This window comes from Crassostrea angulata, chromosome 9, assembly GCF_025612915.1.
Source record: "Crassostrea angulata isolate pt1a10 chromosome 9, ASM2561291v2, whole genome shotgun sequence".
Classification (NCBI taxonomy): Eukaryota; Metazoa; Mollusca; class Bivalvia; order Ostreida; family Ostreidae; genus Magallana; species Magallana angulata.
Genome location: NC_069119.1, coordinates 10,221,790 through 10,243,945, shown reverse-complemented (window position 1 = coordinate 10,243,945; position 22,156 = coordinate 10,221,790). Strand labels below are relative to the sequence as shown.

Below are 22,156 nucleotides of genomic sequence, written 5' to 3'. Positions count from 1 at the left end.
ACTTAAAACTTTACAATTCATTAAAAAGAGCAAAATGTGTTTGAATGTTCTCAAGTTATGATTTTCAAGGTATGAATCAAAAGTGTAAATATTTAAAATTAAGCGTTTATTAAACTAAGTCGTCGAATGTTCTACATTTGGAATGATTGTACTATTTGATAGTAACGATGTTGCTTCATTTTACATATAGATGAGCAGTATTTGCAAAAAAGCCCCCCCCCCATAAACAAGTACTGTACCATTCAGCCATTAAAAATATTACAAAAGCTCGTTATTGACATTTTATGGTCTTGAATTACATATCTTATACAGAAAGAACAGTAGACAAACCCTTGAATTTTTAAATAATTATAAATATTGTCTTAAATTTGATGTTGCTTGAAATCTATGGGTTTTTAAAGAATATGAAAGCGGTGAAATATCCTCTTTCTGTGAAGTACAGGCATGCACAATTTTTAAAATCGATCTTTAAAACCACATAATATCTTAAATGACGACATTAAAATAAATGATAAAGTAAATGAGACAAAATAAATGATAATGTAAATAAGACCTTTTAACTCAACATCTAGGATTTTCAAATATATTTAGAAAGAAACAAGGTTTTTATACCATTTAAATTTTAGAGAGAAACTTCTTGTGATAATTACAGTGCGTAATTGGTCGGGCTCTTGTTTTAAAAAAAAAAGACTATTTGACATGGACTCTTTAAGTTTTTTTTAAATGTAAATGACGAATAACAAGTATTTTTAAGTAATGTTCAACACAAATCAAAATCTATTTAAGGCTAAACTTTGCAGTTCATCAAATGCAAAATTATTGTTCATAAAACAATTACGAATTTGACATTTACATTCAGGTGGGAATAGTATTGTGTAAGGAAAAATGACACTGGCAGGTAAACAGCTGTTTTGTATCTACAATAAATGATGCCATTTTCTCAGAAATAAGAAATATTCGATACATTTGAATTTATTCTTTTAAAAATTTACTTTGTTAGTATCTAAGTAGGGATATAAGAAATGCAATATGCATATACTGCTTTGTATCTCATCTAGAGATCTGAGCAAAAAGATAAACTTGACAGTATCCAGTAAAATTCCACTGTTTAAAGCCAGGAGGATTTTTATAACATGACTGATGATTAAAATCGAAACTTACAAGGCTTTAACATTGGAAAAACCTAAACTTGCATTTTAAATACATGATTACCAAATGTGAACCAGTTTTTGTAACCCGAATAAAAAAAACATGAACAATTTGTTTTGTCATATCCCTCATATTGATGAACTCTGAATTTTTGTTCAAGGTGATCAGTAGTGCACGGAAAAAAACCTCCCCTCTCGAAATATATAAATTACTTTGATTGACAAGCGTTACCTGAGAACCGTTAATGCAACACATAGTCGCAGTCCATCATTCAAACGTTTGCTGAGTGTGAACTCATTTTGTTAATTGCAAAACATTAATTTACAGAGGTGTTTATCTAAATAAATAGTTATTATTCTCAGTATAAACGTCCATTACAACAGAATGCGCATTTCACAGAGGTAACGACATCTATAGACCTTCGAAAGAAAACGACTTACTGATGAATTCCGTCCGATTTTGTCTAGTTTTGTTGATATTTTTACCTGGGGTTTCCTGTGCGTTTAATCATAAGGTAGTTCCATCATGCAGTGAGCATGAAACCGTTTGCAGTTTTAAGTTTGATGTACGGTACAAGTTTTCAATGGTATATAATGACGAAAAGGGATACGCCAAACCTATCGTAATTCGAAATGGGACATTGCTGAAAAGATCATCACATAACAAAGAGGAATTTGAACTTCTGACTCCAAAGGGTGAGTCTTTCTTTTCTATTAAATAGTGTGACAGTCTCTTTCACTCTCCTTCTTTTTCTCTTGGGATCGAAAGGTGATTTATGAATTTTTTTTTATGCTAAATTGAAAAAAGGTGTGTAATTTTTAAAAGGAATATGAGGGTTTCTTTAAATCTATTATACAATTTATAATTAAATCAATAATGCCAAAAATGTGAAATAACTTTACAGAATTTGATTTTTTTAAAAGATGGTTCTTTATATCCATGTAATTATGATAAAACATTTATTTCTCTCGTAACGTACACATCATACTTAAAAAATAATGGGGTAATTAAGCGCGTCGGTGGATAGTTTGTGAATCGAAAAGGATATTAAAGAAATCAAACATTAGACATATTTCAGTATAGAGCATTATGTAAAAATTTGATTTCAGTTAATGTGATGCATGCCTTACCCCTTTCCCCCACACCCACCCTCTAATACTAGTATTCTGAACACCTTGAAACATAAACATCAAAACGTATTATAGAATTGTATTTGCATATTTTATCTTTGAAGAGGCATTATCAATAATACAGAATTAAAACAAACGTATCGTATAAGCGGTTGTGTAACTTGTTTGTCATTTATTTGATTGATGTGTATCGCGTGACAATTAATCTGTGTACGTGTGCTTACTGCTGCAAGGTATCAATTGCACGTTATGCAGTTTTAAAACGGTGACGACCAACGAGCCCTCTGTTAAAATATATTAAGGTGGCACGGGACAGTTATTTTTTTATACATTTCATTATAGCCAGAGGATGTGTTTCTTCGGAACTTTGTAACTAGAATTTCCTCAGTCGCCCATCAAGCACAAATACCTTATATTCACTCTTTATAATCAACAATTTCGGAAGAAAGCCATAACCTGCTGGTTTTATGAGATTTTGACCCTTTCATATTTTGCTAATTTTTCATGATTTTTCAGCTTTTTAGACCTCTCCCAGACAATTCACTGCAAAGGGTTGACCTTCCGTACCATGTGTATGTTGCACCACCACATGTCAAAAAACTTACCAGTGTATAGTTTACAATTTCCTATCCACCTACTTTTCGTGTTATCTACCCTCCCGTCTGAAACTTGCAATTTCACTGTGTAAAGTCAACACAACAGTCTTAGCCGCAGGTTTCGCATTTTACTTATGATTCTCATGTACCTAACATATGGGGCCTATACATTAATTGTATATTGCATATCAATTTCAACAGGAGACATACCTCTAACTAATTACAGTCATTAAAAATCATTTCATGAATTTAAGCAAAACTCATAAGATTCAAATACAGCAATTTTCAATTTATCCAAAACTATTTCTTGTTACCAAAGCATAATAACACTGTGCCTGATAATAATGTCAGTGCCAAGTTGGTATTCTAGCACCCGTTTAAGCTGCATGTATCGAAAAATACAAATACGCCATTCTTTGAAGAGTTTACAACCAGTTTTGTTATCACTGTATCTCAACTGTCAGGTGAGATATTTACCTTTCAAAAATAAATTCATACATGACAAAATAATTTTTCCTACAGGAAAAACAATATTCCTATAGGATAACAATATTCCTATAGGAAATTTTTATCACAATACAAGAAATTCCTAAAGGAATATCAATGCTGATAGGAATTCATAAAATCGATAGGATATCTTCATTTTCTTAAGGAAAAATACCTGTCTGAATCAAATTCCAACAGGAAATACTAATCCTACAGGAAATAAAATTCATATAGGATTTTTTGAAAATCCTATTGGATTTCCGGTAGGAGAATCCTTTCTCCCATGGGAGTTAGTATTTTTCTATGGGATATTAACATCTCACCTGTCAGGTGTAATGCACTTAAAACAAAAGTGGTTATATACTCTCTAGAAAATGGTCTATCATTTGGTGTGTATGGATTTTTCCGAAACTGCATCTTAAGCGGGCGTTAAAATGAAAAGCCACCTTGGCACTGGCTTCATCATCCGGCACAGTGTTGTAAATAGAATAATAATAATGATTAATATGTGTTAATTCATTATGCTAGTACTTTGACTTCATCTACTCTTTTATTGTTTATTTTTAATATAACGTGTTCAGAATTATTTTTGTCAATTCAGTTTATAACTAGAAATGTTTGGTGCTTATTCAAATATCAAAAAGCAGAAAAACAAAACAAAATGCACCTCTAAATGCTAACTGCTTTTTCCTATTTAAAGAACTCGTTCAATTTCTTTTAAAAAAGGCATGCTGTGGAATCAATCAATTTCGTCGGGGCCAATTTTCGTAAATTGCTTAAATTTTGCAGGTTTGTGGGACGTAATTTCACCAAAATTGAGCCACCAGAAACTCTAATAATTCCACAGTTCTGTACATCCCTATTGATAAAGGTAATCCATTCTAAAGATCTTAAGCACATCGATTGTATTAAATTTGTTTTTTCAGAACTTGAGCAAGTGTTGACGGTAGATGGAGTTTACAAACTTCTTTTCAGCATTAATGGAAAATTTCCAGGCCCACCGATTATTGTTTATGAAGGACAAACGGTAAGTATTTATTTAAGCATTAAATACTTTTTTCTGGATGTCGTCCATCTGATAACACATCAGGCCGTGCGGACAAATCGACTACCGCACGTTTGTGCGGTATGATTATTTGTCTGCACGGCTTGGTGTATTTAAGAACCGACGACATCCGAAAACAAATTCAAAAATTCAATCCAAAAATGTATATACTTAGGTCAATTTGTATGAAATATTGTGTATTGGCGCTTTAAATCAATTATATTCGCCCTTAGTTGGGAACATGAAACGTGCATGGAACAGCCATATAAACATGTTATTTAGTACGCTTCCGCGACTTAAAATATAGTGCTAGGAACTTTGGAGAGAAAAAAATCTTTTTTATTAACGTATAGTTATAATAAAACGATTATTTTTCTTAAGTACTTTTTTTGTTTATTGTTCATGTTATTCTGATCATTTCATTTAATCTTGCAATAATATAAGTTTATTCAAAATGTGCAATGACCTTTTAACTTGTGACCATGCGGCTCGAGAAGGGTTAGCGACCTCTAAGTGTGTTTACAGGAAACTGATCGTCGCAGATTTCAAATGCAAACAAAATGGAATTATATTGCAAATAAACATACGCTCTTTCTCTTATGGTATAATTTAGTAATAAAGTCATATCCGATTTGAATACAATGTTATAAAATATGAATTGACTTCGTTGACCTAAATAAAAACATTTTAGTGTTACTCTCGGTAGTGTTAAAAAATTTTTTTGTTTTTTTAGTAAGATGATGAAATTGTTTGGAAAGTTCATTTAGAGGTACTTTCTCTCATTTACAGGTCGATAATCCATCATTATTTCCTTAACAAAAGTACAACTTTTTCCAATGCATATAATAATAAAACATATAATCCAAAAGATCTTATAGTTAGATCTTTAAATACAAAAAATGGTTTAAAACAATTACATGGTCACCAATAATGGTTAAAGCTTACATGAATTCATAAAAGCATTTAGTAGCCATATTAGTTTCGATCGCTCCTCTACTGCCACTGGGGTATATATACCGGTTGAGAAAGTTACGGTCCGTTGCTTTCCGAGCGAGGCATTCAGGTTGCTTGGACATCTATATGCATGAACTACACATTGAAGTAAAATGTTTATAGTAAAAAATGAAAAAAACAACAATCAATTAAAAACTAAATACATTCTTTTGTATATTTATTCTTTGAAAGGATTCCCCAGATATCTTTATTATTTTGCACAGACAGTAAGTGCTGCCTCACTTCGCATTCACATCGAACACATGTGTTGTTCATACAGAGGGGATAATGTCTGTGTATTTTTGAAAACCCTGGCGACACTATATCCAACACAGTAGATAAAATGATAGTAAATCCAAGAAAGTAACAACGTAACATCGTTTCCATCCGTTTCTACAAAAATGATCCGTTTCTAAAGTCCATGCGATCATTGACATTGCCCGATCTGCAACAGTGTGTAGTTTGCGCATGTGCGATTTTATAACATACACGGGAAAATCGTCAACAGTTATTGAGGAATTTATAAGTGCGCCTGGATTTTATGCAGTCCGTCTTGTTTCGTCATTTATTGGATATATCTTGCCAATGCAGTGGTTGTCATTTTATTTTTCTTCAAACCGCGTTTCTACATGTCTTTTCGTCCAATATAATGTGTTTGGGTGTATGAAATTCCTGAATGCGGTGAAGCATGAATAGTACTCTCAGCCTTATAAAGGGTGTGTGAAGCGATGAACAGAACAATAGAAATCGACAACTAATATGGCGGTAGTCGGAGATAAAAGGGAAATAATGTGTATTTATGAATTCATGTCAGCTTTAATGTATTGTTACAAATGAAAGAGTAAAGTTCAGATTTGAACTTTAACCCCTCTACACGAGAATTCAATGATCTTTAGGTGTAGGACATTTTATCTCATGCTAATGTCAAATATTGATAATTGATTAATCTACTAAACTTAGGTTGTCTACAAACATTCTGTTTTTAATTTACATGAGAATAGTGACGAATGGGTTATTTAAAAAACTTATTATGTATTGTTTTTAGTTTCACGAACCGCAGCCTATAATTGCAAGCTAAGTGTGCATTAATTAACCTATGTTTTTGCATACGTCTTCCAAATATTTTTTATGGGATATGAAAATAAGATGCATAGTTGGTTGCTAAAAATGACGTTCTCCTTTAAAAAACACAATTCGCTAACGTGCGGCGACTATCCTTACCTCACGCTCTAAAAAATATATTATCTTCAGAAATATTAACAATAATGAATTAAAATTTTCCGATCTGAATGAAATAGGTATATATCTCAAAGCACAAGTTTTTGTCACTTTACAGGGACTTTTCACGATCTTATCGCATTTGTAATTTTACTTTTGGATCAACCACCGTATATATTCCCTATGGTAATTTTCTTCCTTCTGATTTGCTATCTGACAATAGAACGGGAATAGACCAATCCACACTTTACGAAAGTTGTGTCCCTTGACCGCCATCTTTGGGGAAAACCCATATATTTCTCACAGTAGCCTTTGTAGTTTAGAGGATTGTAACTTCGTCATTTGACATTGGAAATCCGTTTCCGCTGTGAATTTGAATTGCCCTAAGTTGGGGCAACCCACACATCGAAGGAATAAATTTAATTCCGAGAGATTTCTTTACAGGGCGCCCAAATATTTGGTTGCATAAAGAAGGGAAAAGTTGTTTTTTTTCTTTTGGGTTGACCCCGCAAAGGGGAACAACTTTTGCAAAGTTTGGATTGGACTATATCAATATGTTATTTAGTTTGCTTCCGCGACTTGAAAAATAGTTCGAGGAACCTTGGCGAATTTTTTTTTTATAAACGAATAGTTATGATTAAACAATCATTTTACAAAAAGTAAATTTTCGATTCTTTATGTTAGTTTGAACATTTCATTCAATCTTACAATGATTAATATGTTCAAAATGCCCAATAGCCTTTTTACTTGTGTTCATGCTCCATGACAAGGGTTAGCCGCCTCTAAGTGTGTTTACAGGAAATTGATCGTCGCAGATTTCCGATGAAAACAAAATGGAAATTATTATACATATAAACACATGCTCTAATTGTATAATTCAACTTTAGTACAACTTTTCCGAATACATATAATAAAAAATATATTATCCTAAAAATCATTTAGTTACATTTTTAAATAAAGAAAATGGTTTTAAACAATTACATTGAGACCAATTATAGCTAGTGTATTGTTACAAATGCAGATAGCTAATGTATTGTTACTAATGCAAGAGTTACATTTATATTTGACTTTTAACCCCTCTACACGGAATCAATAATCGGAAGGTATATGTCATTTAATCTCACGCTAATGTCAAATATTGATAATTGATTAATCTACTAAACTTAGGTTGTCTACAAACATTTCGTTTTTAATTCAATTGAGAGTGGTGAAAAATGAGACACACGAACAATGTAATTAATAAAGTTATTACATTTGTTTTTAGTTTTACGAACCGCAGCCTACAAGTGCAACCTAAATGTGCATTATTCAACCTATGTATTTCATTTCATAAGTCTTCCAAAATTGTTTTCTGATGAGATAAGAAAAAAAGATGCGTAGTTTGTTGCTTAAAATGAGGTTTCTAATCTTAAAAAGCATATCTAAAATAAGAGTATACATTCCCGATGGTAATTTTCTCCCTTCTGATTTGCTGAGAACGTTGCTCCTAAATCATGTAACTCTGTTGGTTTTGAGCGAAACGTAAATGGCTGAATGATTGAGAAATGTTTCATAATGAAGTACGGGATTATTTCCTGTGTGGGTCTGCTTTTACCTGCCCTCATTTAATGACATATTTATCACGCATAATGAATTCACGTGGTTGCAGCTGGCATCGAAGGACTTGAGATGTCATGTAGATTACCATGTATTTATGTAATGTAAATGTACTGCTAAGAATTTATTTAAAACGTGTTTAAACAGTTGTAAAAGAAGAAGAAAATATTTTTAGCAATTAACACAAAGTCTGAAAAAGTTAATTTACACAAAAATAGTCAGAATGATTGAATTGCACACCGTGACATAACTACTATTTAGTCTTTTTTCCTGATAATGCAATTCTAGACTCCGCCCTAAAGTTTCAGTCATGTGAATCGATTTTTATGCTAATGACCCACGTGGCTAAGGTTTCATAATTTTTTTTCAGAACATTGAACTTTATTAATGCAGTTTATGTAACTCTTACATTAGGGCATAATTTATTGCATTCAACTGATATGGTTCCTTACATACATTATGTTGCTAGACATCATAAATTACTGAGACGAAAGTGTTCTTTACAAATCTTCAAAAGTTAATCACCGACCTTGAATATTTTGTTTGCTTGTTAAGCCATGAAACAGCTTAACACAGTTTTTGTATAGTGCGATTCTTATTAAATGCACCAAGAGTATATTAAACTGCAATCTATATTTTAGAAGCTCTCTCATGTACAGTATTGCTTTGTAAATATGCATTTTACCCAAACCAATTTTGTGTTTTTATATGAATTATAAAACTATTAAAAAAAACTCAGACCTGAAGATTCTGTATCTAAAAATACAAGTGTAACTCACAACACCCGTGAGAGTTAAATAATTTCTAATTTCTTCTCTACGTTTAATATGATTAGAAATAATACTTTTTTTATTTGAATAACTGTCTATGTAGCAGAATTACAAATACAATGTATATATAATTTATATCGTCCCAATATGTCCAAAGACAATAAATAAAATACATTTCATAAAGTTATTGACTTCTTGGATAATGATTACGCTGTCTTATCGGAAAAGATCCAAAAATTAGCAAACTTGAGAAACATTCTTTGGTGAAGTTTATATTACACTTAGTGAAAACGGTAAATGAAAGCACCAGCACCAAAAAATCGGAATCGATCCGATTTCAATCCCTTTTTACGTGACATCCAAATAAATTTTTTTTGATATTCAAAGCTACACAAAATATCATTTTTTCGATTGTTAAATAGTACATGTATCTTCATCGTTTAAAGGTACATTACACAAATACACCTCTAATATGCCCCTTAATTGAAAACTTATTTTTAAAAATAGGCTTTTTTAGATTAAAAAGGAATTTATTTTTAATGTTAAGCTCAATCTCGAGTTCTTGATAAAATGTTACAATTTTAATTTCCATTTTATTTTTTTTTAATCAATGTATTCAACGCTTGTTTCAATCAGAGAGACAAATCTTTTTCAGTAGTTTTTATGACGTTTACGTCCAACTGTTTCTTGTCTAATTAAGTGTTTTTTTAAATTTATTGCAAACTTCTGTCGGATATGGTGTCAAGCCTACATGTAGGTGTATCTTAAATTATTATTTCACTGTTCTCAATTTTTGAGTTTTTTTAAAACGATGCCATTTATTTTTTCTTTTTCTTAATGGTTCCCACAACCATATACGGTGGTTTCTTGATATTTGTTGAATACAATTTTCGTGGATTTCGTTGTTAAGGTTTTCCATGGAATTAAATGTTCATTGAAGTGCAATTTCTACTAACAACGTGTAATGATAGTGTCATTGGCCATGAATTTACGTATCCTTGAAATAGTGATTTTCATTTTATCCACAAAAATTGACCCCCTTGAATATTAATGGAAACCACAGTAGAAACGACTATTTAAACACATATCAGACTGCCTGTATCTTACAAACAAAAAACTAAGGCATGATTGCTAAAAAAAACTAAAAAATGATTATAGATAGAGGTCCTGGTGAGGAACCACCTCTCTAACGAGGTCTTCACTATCCACTGGCACGGCATGCACCAGAAACACACGCCTTGGATGGACGGGGCTTCCATGGTATCTCAATGTCCTATCGGACCAGGTCAGAGCTTCATGTATAGGTAAGTAATAAAACCTTTAGCTCAAAAATTCCACCAAAGCAACAAACCCTGATTTAACAGAAGAGTATTAAATGTTTTTAGCATAAAAAGGGGGAAAATCTCAATGTTCAGATTTTTAATTTTTGAATTTTTTTTATATGTGTTGAAATGTAAAACTTTGTAGAGAAAGGTTACTTGTACAATATCAGCAAGCCAACTATGACTCAATTTATGTGTGGAAACATTTCAAATCACCTATTGTTAAGATGTAAATGTTTTTGAAGATTTAAGGCTGACCCAGCAGGTACCCACTGGTACCACGCCCATCAGGGGTCAATGAGGGGGGACGGGCTGGCAGGACCCCTGATAGTCCTCCCACGCCAGGAACGGACGGATCTACCCAGGGTAGAGGACGACTTCATCATTGTTATACAGGAGTGGAACAGAAACAAATCGTCACTCGAAAATCACGAAATCCATGCATGGAACATGCATTTGTAGGTTTTCTTCATGGTTTTCTGTAGAAAAGACAGAGTGGAAAGTAAAATAATCGCAAAAAATTATTAATTCATCCGTTATTCAGACTTTTTACTCCCTATAACTACTTTTTACTACTTTATTTGCTTAGAAATTGCATTTGCAAAACAAAGTTAATTTTCACAATAAATCTTTTATTATGAAAAAAGAGATTGACGTAATTTAAAAAAAAAAATAAAGTATGTAAAGTTTTACTGGTAAAGCTTACTATTTGAATTCCATATACATGTACTAATACAATGTACAATGTTGACTTATCGAAATACACTTTCATTTTCCTTACAGGTACGCCGATGACTTTAATTGTACTGAGAGCTGTTATATCGTTACACATACCACGGACGGAACCAGCATGGGCATGGAACCTTTCCATTCCGGACTAATTAATGGAAAAGGTACGTCCAGAATGCCTTTAAGCTTGGTGCAAAAAACGCAATTCATATATTTACTAAAGACGCCCCTATAAATGTAACACTTTTATGTTAGAAATCAATTTTTTTTTTGCACATTGACATTGATACGCCATGGTTTTTCTGGGTGAAGGACTGGAAACAATTTGTAAGTAACATTTACATCTTAGAACTCACTATTGTTTTTTATAGCAGGATGATTCAAAGTGGCACGGTTACTCAAAATAAACGTTTTACTTTTTGATTACGACAACAAATAAAGAAGAAGAGCTACACGAAATTTTATCATACGGAAGGTTTCGCGCATCATCAGGCATCACCTTTCAATTTACAAGTCATTAAATCTCATCCGGAATGGCACATGTAAACAAAGCGGGTTGTTTTGGACATTGGTTTAGTGACACTTAATTGTAATTTCTGTCTACAAATAGTAACAGTGGGATTGAGACACTGAGAAAATATTTTGAATTTGAAGCTATTCGATGTCTGCGGTAAAAAATATGCATTACTAAAGAATGCATCTTAATAAATATATAGTTCTTGAAGACATCAGGTTTCAATGAGAGGCTCCTGGCTCAAGATATATGCCACGCTGCAGTATTAACATGCCTCTGCGCTTGCGTGGTTATGAAGCGGAAGGAAAACTCAATGTTTTTGTGTTGGTCAAGCTTAATTCTATTTTTCTTTTTTTTAATTTGATTTATTGTACACTGTTATTTTTTGAATGTTCGTGTTTTCATATGATATATTAAAAATGAGGAAATCGAATAAAAATTTGATATTTGCTCAAACATGATTTTTTGCGTCACTATGTCCCTTAAATGTTAAATAGACGTTAAACCTGAGTAAAAAGAATAATCAAAATGCAAGATTTTAACTGTATTAGTCGTATGCAATAGGCATACACTCGTCCGGATACACACACAAAAAACGACGGTAAATTATTTCACTATCACCCCGACACAGTTTTGTTTGACTGATTCAAAAAATTACAGGTAATTTGAAAGATTTCTCTCTTTTTTCATATGGACATAAGGCTGGCTTGCATGCTGAAAATTATATTTATACGCTATGCTGTGATTATGATATTCTTTTAACAGGTCATCATTATCCGGATAAAACGGAAAAACCTTTAGTTCCGGTACTTCCCCTTGAAATATTTAAAGTAAAACCAAACAAGAACTATCGGTTTCGAATCATAAATGCTGCCACGTTTGTCTCCTTCAGATTGTCAATAGACGAGGTGTGTGTGGTTTTATTTATTCAATTCAATGATACACTGAAATATGGAAGTTGGTTTTTGAATTGAGTGTGAATTTTAATCACTATTGTCATCATTATAAAGCTTTGTCTGTTTCAAAATCAAACTGCCTTTAAATACAACTTATGATATTTGTTTAGTTATTTTGCTTATAAACCCAGTGAAAGCTAAAACTTCAGTCTTTGTCGAATGATACATCATTCTTGATATATATTTAAATACTTTCATTTCACATCGTTTTTTTAATTAAAATTGTCAGCACTTGTTGCGTGTAATTGCAACGGACGGACATGACGTTGAACCGGAAGCTGCCCAATCGGTTGTTATCGCAAGTGGAGAGAGATATGATCTTTTGGTTCAAACTAAAATGAATTCGAGGAAAAATTTCTTTATCCGCGCCGAAAGCATGGAACTCAAAAGCAAATATCTGGTATGAAATATTTTTGTTTTATACTATTAGCAACCAATGTAATGAATTTATCAAAAAATGTTTTCTAGAATAAGGTAATAGTAAATGTAATTGAACAATTATAATTGAATGAAACAACAAGCTAAATATGAATTGGTTTGTGTAATTTTAGGACCCTATTTACCCTGGAGTGGTGAAGGCTATCTTTAGATATGAAGATGCTCCAGATAGTTTGCCTGACACAACTCGCCAGAAATGTACCCGTGAAAACGCTTGTAAAGTTATCAACTGTCCAAATAAGTATGTGAATGGTATCAAACATAATTCTGAGAGTAGAAAATCTTCTGCAAGATTGGATATATTTACAACTTTAATTTCATCAATAGTTATATGACCTTTTTTCGTGAATTTATGAGTTGATCCGGGCAACTTAATCAAAAAGTTCGTCATAATGTTTGTGGTAACATATTTCAAAGGTATGACCAAAGTGTACGAATTTACATATCACCCTGATTAATATTACCGGTATTAAAGTAAAAAAAAATCAAACCCTGTTAGCCCTATTTATTCATGGGGATATGATACAGCATTACACACAGATTTACTGCAATCATCGTAATGGAACTTTATATTTGCAATCTAATTAATATATATCTGCCTGTGATGTGATAGTATGTAAAATTTATGTTATATTCTACGACACATATGTTATTCTAATTTGTATGATTCTGAAAATTTTGACCGATAACAAATGCTATCTCGTTCATGCTACGTAAAACAAGAACACTTTAAAAACTTTATATCAATTTTCTTTGAAAATACATCAGAGAAAAAACAATTATTTCTAATTTACACATGTTAATCTTAAACACAGAAGCTACGAATAATCTTAACAAAAGTATTAAGCTTAATCCGCAGAATTGTTTATGAAATGGTTCTCTTGCCTGCCTGTGTTGTTATATGTAAGCACAGCTGTCGCTACCTTAGACTATGCTTACAGTGTGTATGAAACAAAAAGAAAGGGTAGTCAGGAGAATTGGTGTATGGGGGCCTTCTGACATTTTGTCATATTTTTACTTATAAAATCATAAATAAAAACTACCAAATGTAGGGTCTGAATCCATCTTAAAGTTAAAAATATCCCTAAGAACATTTTTGGAAAATAGTTCTGCATCTTAGAATAAGTGTGGAAGGTTTTAAAATTGTTCTTTTATCTATTTAAGACTATACCCGGAGGCAGATCACGTGAATTGTTTTTCCGTTGCGAATTTACGATCCACGCAGGAAATCATCAATTTCTGTCCAGTCCCTGTGTCTCAAAATGGAGAAAGAATACGAGAGGACTTTCTAAACTTTCATTTCACAGCAGCAAATCCTGGTATTAGCATAGCAAGATTTGAAAGCTACTATATAATTTTTTTTTCTCTATAATAATTTTCTTATATTCGGAATTCATTTGCCAGCAATAAAATTTGATGCAATGTTTAAAATTGCTTGTTTAAATTCTGTTTTACAACAGCATTGTTCATTGAATTATCGTTGTAGAATCTCAGAACCCAGTGATGAAAGCAACGATCAATGGACATGTGTTCACCACCCCTACCTGTCCTCCACAGGTTTGTATATGGTTTCTTTTTATCAGAAGTGTCAAATTTAATAGTTTCATACACAAATCAAGAATGTTTTATTTTTATTTAGATATTATTTTGAAACATTTATAATGTATAAGAGAGAAAGAGAGAGAGAGAGAGAAAGAGAGAGAGAAAGAGAGAGAGAGAGATGATGATGAGAATGGGGATCACGACGAGAGGACAAGAGAAAAAGGGGATTTATGTTCTTCTTGCATTTAGGTTTCATTGTTCTTATTTTACAGTCTACATATGGTCCCAAAGCAAGCTCATGTCTCAATGACTGTAACAAACAAAAGTGCTTGAAACAGCAATGTAGCTGTACACATTTTCTCAACTATGACAACACTTCTTTGGGCTCCGCTGTACAGCTTGTTCTTCTCAGCAGAGGTATGTTGAAGGACAGTCCACACAGTCATGCTTATAACTTTATACGGAATGTTAAACTTTTAATTTAGCGATATCTTTGTAAGTTATTTTTTTGGTGTGTTCTAATCATTGAACAGTTTTTATTATATATTATTTTATAATTATACAGAATTTAATTTATCTAGAATACATAAATGGCAAATTTTTGAAAAGTTATTTTTCAGACATTTCTACACAGGTAAATACTAATTGAAAAGTTATATGAACTGAGGGATATTCTCGTTTGATATTTCAGATGGATTACGAGGAGCGACAGATCACCCAATCCACATACACGGACACAGTTTTCATGTTTTGAAAACTGTATACCCTGAACTTGACCCCACAACAGGGTTAGTGACGAACTTTAGCAGAGACATCGAATGTGAAAGCGAGACCTGTTTAAAACCAAGCTGGAGTAATAAAGAGTGGGCCGGTGGAAACCTTCCTGACCTGAATTTGCAGAATCCTCCACTTAAAGACACGGTGGTGGTGCCAAGAGGAGGCTATGTGGTGCTTAGATTTTATCTGGATAATCCAGGTATGATAAGCAGATTTTCTTTTGATAATATGATATTGATAGATATACATGTAGCTCAATGTGTAATTTTTAATAAATGCTTATTCTATCTTTGAAAACATACAAAACCTAAGTGATCCATCGTTTATGAAATACTCTTGCTCTTCAAAATTATACAGGCATCTCAAATGTTTATTCGTTTCATTAGAGCTTACTGATTTAAAAGTTTGATTGCCAGCTTTTAATTTATTTTCACATTATACATGTTATACTTATCTTTCCGGCTTTGAAATGCAAAACTTTTGCAGAGTTTCTCCTAGTGTATTAATTTTTACATTTTTTGATGAGCTTGAAATCATCGTCTTGCTAGTCGACTGGGAGCAAATAAGTCTTTTGTAGAATATTACCTTTCTTATGCACTTCAGAATTAACTTTGATAAAATAGTAAGCTTTTGCAGCAAAACATAGGCCACGCAAAGAAAGCCCCATCATGTTTGGGGTATTTTAAATTATCGAAAAATGTCAAAGAACACAGTTGGTCGTTCTATAAATAAATCAAAGTACGGAAGTACTGACGGGAGTTGATTTTATCGATTGTTATTTATTTTAAAATCAACGATATGTTATTTTGCATGGCAAGTAAATTCCTATAAGTATTTGAATTACGCACATTTTAGCTCACCTAAGGTGAAAGCTCTAGTGAGCTTTTCTGATCACATTTTGTCTGTTGTCCGTCTGTCCGTCTGTCTGTCTGTCCGTCTGTCCGTAAACTTTTCACATTTTCAACATCTTCTCAAGAACTACTGGGCCAATTTCAAAAAAAAACTTGGCACAAATCATCCTTAGGCAAAGGGGATTCAAAGTTGTGAAATTTAAGGGCCACACCCTTTTTCAAGGGGAGATAATTAGAAATTAATGAAAAATTTCGAGAAATTTTCAAAAATCGTATTTTCAAGAACAATATAACCAGGAAAGCTGAAAATTGTGCAGAAGCATCCTAAGGTAGTGTAGATTCAAATTTGTGAAAACCATGACCCCTGGGGGTAGGGTGGGGCCACAATGGGGGGGGTCGAAGTTTTACATCGGAATATATACAGTAAATCTTTAAAAAATCTTCTTCTCAGAAACTAATCAGCCAGGAAAGCTGAAAATTGTCTGAAAGCTCCTTTGGTAGTGTAAATTCAAAGTTTTTAAAATCAAGACCCCCTGGGGCTAGGGTTGGGCCACAATGGGGGGTCGAAGTTTTACATAGGAATATATCCAGTAAATCTTTAAAAATCTTCTTCTCAAGAACCATAACGCCATGAAAGCTGAAACTTCTATGGAAGCATCCTCAGGTAATGTAAATTCAAAGTTGTGAAAATCATGAACCCCGGGGGCAGGGTGGGGCCACAATGGGGGGGGGGGTCGAAGTTTTACATAGGAATATATACAGTGAATCTTTAAAAATCTTCTTCTTAGAAACTAATCAGTCAGAAAAAATGAAACTTGTGTGAAAGCATCCTCAGATAGTGTAGATTCAAATTGTGAAAATCATGGCCCCCCGGGGGTAGGATAGGGCCACAATTGGGGGTCGAAGTTTTACATAGAAATATATAGAGTTAATCTTTAAAAATCTTCTTCTCAGAAACTTATCAGCCAGGAAAGCTGAAACTTGTGCAGAAGCATCCTCAGGTAGTGTAGATTCAAAATTGTGAAAATCCTGACCCCAGGGGGTAGGGTGGGGCCACAATGGGGGGGGGGGTCTAAGTTTTACATAGGAATATTAAGAAGCTTGTGTGGAAGTATTCTTAGGTAGTGTAGATATAAGGTTGTGAAAATCATGATCTCTAGGGGTAGGGTAGGGTCACAATGGGGGGTCGAAGTTTTACATAGAAATATATAGAGTCAATCTTTAAAAATCTTCTTTTCAGAAACTAATCAGCCGAGAAAGCTGAAACTTGTGCAGAAGCATTCTCATGTAAGGTAGATTCAAAGTTGTGAAAATCATGACCCCCGGGGGTAGGAGGGGGCAACAATAGGGGTGCGAAGTTAAACATAGGAATATATACAGTAAAATTTTAAGAATCTTCTTCTCAGAAACTAATCAGCCAGAAAAATTGAAACTTGTGTGAAAGCATCCTCAGGTAGTGTAGATTGAAAATTGTGAAAATCATGACCCTCGGGGGTAGGATAGGGCCTCAATAGGTGGTCGAAGTTTTACATAGAAATATATAGAGTAAATTTTTAATAATCTTCTTTCAGAAACTAATCAGCCAGGAAAGCTGAAACTTAGTGTGTATTCTACGTTGTGAAAATCATGACCCCCGGGGGAAGGGTGGGGCCACAATGGGGGGTCGAAGTTTTACATAGGAATAGATACAGTAAAACTTTAAGAATCTTCTCAGAAACTGATCAGCCAGATAAGCTGAAAATTGTGTGAAAGCATCCTCAGGTAGTGTAAATTCAAAATTGTGAAAATCATTACCTCTGGATATATGATGGGGCTACAATGGGGGGGGGGGGGTCAAAGTTTTACATAGGAATATATAGAGTAAATTTTTAAAAATTTTGTGAAAGCATCCTCAGATAGTGTTGATTCAAAGTTGTGAAAATCATGACCCCCGGGGTAGGATAGGGCCTCAATGGGGGGTCGAAGTTTTACAAAGAAATATATAGAGTAATTCTTTTAAAATGTCCTTCTCAGAAACTAACCAGCCGAGAAAGCTGAAACCTGTGCAAAAGCATCCTCATGTAGGGTAGATTCAAAGTTGTGAAAATCATGACCCCCCGGGGGTAGGGTGGGGCCACAATAGGGTTGCGAAGTTTAACATGGGAATATATACAGTAAATCTTTAAAAATCTTCTTCTCAGAAACTAATCAGCCAGAAAAATTGAAACTTGTGTGAAAGCATCCTCAGGTAGTGTAGATTGAAAGTTGTGAAAATCATGACCCTCAGGGGTAGGATAGGGCCTCAATAGGGGGTCGAAGTTTAACATAGGAATATATACAGTAAAACTTTAAGAATCTTCTCAGAAACTGATCAGCCAGGAAAGCTGAAAATTGTGTGAAAGCATCCTTACGTAGTGTAAATTCAAAATTGTGAAAATCATTACCTCCGGATATATGATGGGGCTACAATGGGGGGGGGGGTCAAAGTTTTACATAGGAATATATAGAGTAAATTTTTAAAAATCTTCTTCTCAGAATCTAATCAGCCAGTGATTCTTTATGATTGTTAAGACTTCGGCTCCAGGACATTTCTTCGGCCTCACAAGAAGGTTCAGAGTTTGATGTAGCTTTATATCCCATATATACACATTTGTTAAGGATCTTTTTGAGAACTGCAATACTCAACATTTGATATGACTATAAAATCATCCTGTTAGAAAAGGGACTAATGATTATGAACATAAGAGTATCCAGGGGAAAAATGAATTTTATTTATACAGGATCTACATGTATTTTTGTACATTGTCCAGATAGTTTGTATTATGACTCCATTAAGCTGGGTTTATCATACCCTTTGTTCCTCAGGTGAGCGATGTGGCCCATGGGCCTCTTGTTATAATATGAATCTTACAGGAATTTCGTGAAAATCCAATATCAATCATGTTGTGTAATATTCAAAGAATTATTTCATCAAACTACGTATTAGTAATCGAAATAGTTATGAGAAATTGTATGGATCCAAGCAAAGTTGATCTCTACTCTCGTTCAACCAGACTCTCAGCTGTATCCGTTAGTCTCCGACAAGCAAGAGAGACTCTATACTTGTCAGAGATTTACGGCGACAGCCGAGCGTCTAGTTGAACGAGACTATATTGAACTCTGGCGTAGGAATACATAAAATGTACGATTTAAAAAAATATCTAAATTGTTCGTACCATTTAAAATCTGACTATTTACAAGGTATCTATAAATAAGTTTCCTTGAAGAACAATACTTAAGAACTCATTACATCGAATTTTTTGATTAGAACTAAATGTTGTCAGCGGTGTTGATTTGTGCTTAGATCCAAACACTGTTTCACTTTCGGTTTGCCTGAGTAACTGCATAGGAGAGTTGATTAAAATCAACTTCCAAAAATAGCATTTATGATATGAATAAAACATTGTAAGAAAATAGTTGATTTCAATAGTTAAAACACTAAAACACATTTTTCCTTTTAAATTAAGGATATTGGTTCCTTCATTGCCATATGGATGCCCACCAAATGGAAGGTATGACACTTATAATTAAGGAGGGACAACGAATATTCCACCCGAAACCTCCCAAAGGGTTTCCATCTTGTGGAGACTTCACGTGGAGTCTTAATGACTATAAGGATGTCAGAATAGCTATATTAAGCAACGAAAACAACTCGACGGATAGTAATGGTAAAAAAATTGTCATGAAAACAATTAAATATCAAAATGTATTTTTTAAAGATATTGTTGGTAGTTGTAATTTTAAGATTATCAACAAAAATAAAGTCTGTATGTACATTTAAGGTGATGGGAGACATCTGTCGATATTAATGTGGAGTAAAGTACATTTAAAATAAAACTCTTTCACCGTTCAGAATTTATAATTTTAGAAGGTGTAACCAACAATACGTTTTAAACAGTATTGGTAAGGTAAAATTTCTAAAATCATAGCGGGATTCGAACTCGTTACTTATCCTCTAAGCCACTACGCTGCGCTGGAACGTGACAATTTTTAGAAAGAAACTATCGACAAAATTACATTTAATTATTTTATTTATTTCGATAAATTGTATGTCACAATATGGAAGTGTCCTATACCACCTTAATCTTTTTACATGATACATTTTCTTTGCTGAAAAATTATGGCTTAATTATTTTAAATAGTTCTCGCTTGGAAAATTATAAAGATACTGTGTTTAACACGAAATAATAAGTTGCAGGAAATAGATACTGGCACTGTACCAGTTATCGGCTAAAATTTAACGATTTCTTTTGCTAATTCCTTATTTCTTGATATTTTTGGATAAAACTTGACATACTTTAAAAAGTGAACTCCTTATTTATCAATCTGTTTGTTTATATCATTATTTAGAACCCAAAACATCTTTTTTATGATTTTTAGCGCGCCCCGAGTTTGCTGAGTTTTTACGATTTACTGTACCAGATACCGGCTTCGTGATAATAGCATAGTAAAATCCGTGTTCCTGTCGATTTTATACTCTGCTAAATGTAGTTTGAATTATGCCTCCTGTGAGGTCAGACTAAAGTAGTCGGGGTCATGATACATTATAAACAAAACTAATTAAATTATTTATTTATTATCAGACGGCGATACACCAAATCGTAGACTATTCAAAGCATAATTATGCAATCAGGCGTTCAATTGCGCTACGAATCTGTCGGAAATTTGTGAATTCCTTTTGTTTATACATGTTAAATGTATTGATTTTATATGTGAAATCAAAGAAGGGATATAATAACGTATCACAAAGAGGTAATATTCTATTTTTAACTTATTACGTCACTTCCCCTTCTGCTGAAAGTGCAAAGATGTAAACTCAGCGGTAAACAATGATCGTTTAAGCTCATGTATAAAACATATTCAAGAAAGTTTTCAAGCAAACTTACTTTTCTTTATTCGAAAAAGACGACTGAATTAAAAAAATCTTGGATTGCTGCGTGCTTTATACCCTAACTCTCAGTTTAGCCGATAACTGGTCTTAGCTGATAACTGGTACAGTACCAGTATCGCTGTTAGAAAGTTCCTTTTTAATGAGCTTGTCCTATGTGTAAAGAATTTTAAAAAATGACGTGTCAAGGATGAAAAAAAAATTGCTACTACATCTTTAAATCAAATATCTTTTTTTAACTTTCAGAGAAAGTTATGTAATTTTTTTTATCTAATTTTCAAGGTTATTTAATGTTTTTTTCCAATCACCATACATTCAAAGTACAATAATTTTCATATGTGGTAATCATCGGAGCATTTATTGTTATCTTATTTTTCATTTTAAAAATATTTTATGAAACATTTTTTAATTTCAGATACCCAGAAATTGAGCAATACGGATTTACTGTGGGAATTAACTACAGCTGTTTTAATAACGTGTTCATTTGGAGCTGTCCTTTTTCTGTTATGCTTAGTCAAATTCTACTTAAGTAATTGTCTCATAGAATGGCGTGATCAGGAGAGCCCATACAGCCTGCTAAAACAGAACAATAGAGCCAAACCCCAATCATATGGCTCATCTTGACATATAGTTCTGTATTAAGACAGTATTATTAGAAAAATATATCATCATTGTTCTTCATGTATTTCATTTCATTAATAATAAAATTTATAGAGCTACTGCGCCTTCTATTAATTTTGTTTTTGAGGCACAAATGCCGGAAATCAAACTAGTTCTTATATATTAGAAGTAAAAACTAATTAACAACGTTTTACCAAACAAAACATTCGAAAGTGTCGAAATTACATCGAAAGGGAAAAGAGCTTCGAAATAAAATATTTGTTTTTAGTCTAGTTTTCGGACAATTCGTATAAAATGCAAAAAAAAAAAAATTGAGATAGGGTTGACACAGCTTAGATATTCAATGCCAACTTGAGACTTTTTTGACCGGAACACATCGGTATCATTGCTTAGGGTTAATAAAATATGAAAAAAAAAACCTTTGTGTAATAACAAGGAATTCTTTACAAAAGAAACATTATTTGAAATGTTATCAAAATATACCAAATATGACTTAGAAAGCAACTCTATAAAGATC

At 33.0% G+C, this 22,156-nt stretch overlaps 1 protein-coding gene across 1 annotated transcript; it reads left to right on the top strand.

Moving 5' to 3' along the window:
- Positions 1-1,457: 1,457 nt before the first annotated feature.
- On the top strand, positions 1,458-21,737 carry LOC128163045 (uncharacterized). Its single transcript, XM_052826504.1, has 14 exons — positions 1,458-1,844; positions 4,288-4,388; positions 10,142-10,287; positions 10,551-10,763; positions 11,089-11,198; positions 12,314-12,456; positions 12,734-12,904; positions 13,056-13,183; positions 14,107-14,261; positions 14,429-14,499; positions 14,757-14,901; positions 15,176-15,460; positions 19,598-19,798; positions 21,434-21,737. Exons 1-14 carry the CDS (start codon positions 1,592-1,594, stop codon positions 21,640-21,642), a joined length of 2,331 nt encoding a protein of 776 aa, XP_052682464.1. The 5' UTR covers positions 1,458-1,591; the 3' UTR covers positions 21,643-21,737.
- Positions 21,738-22,156: the final 419 nt, after the last annotated feature.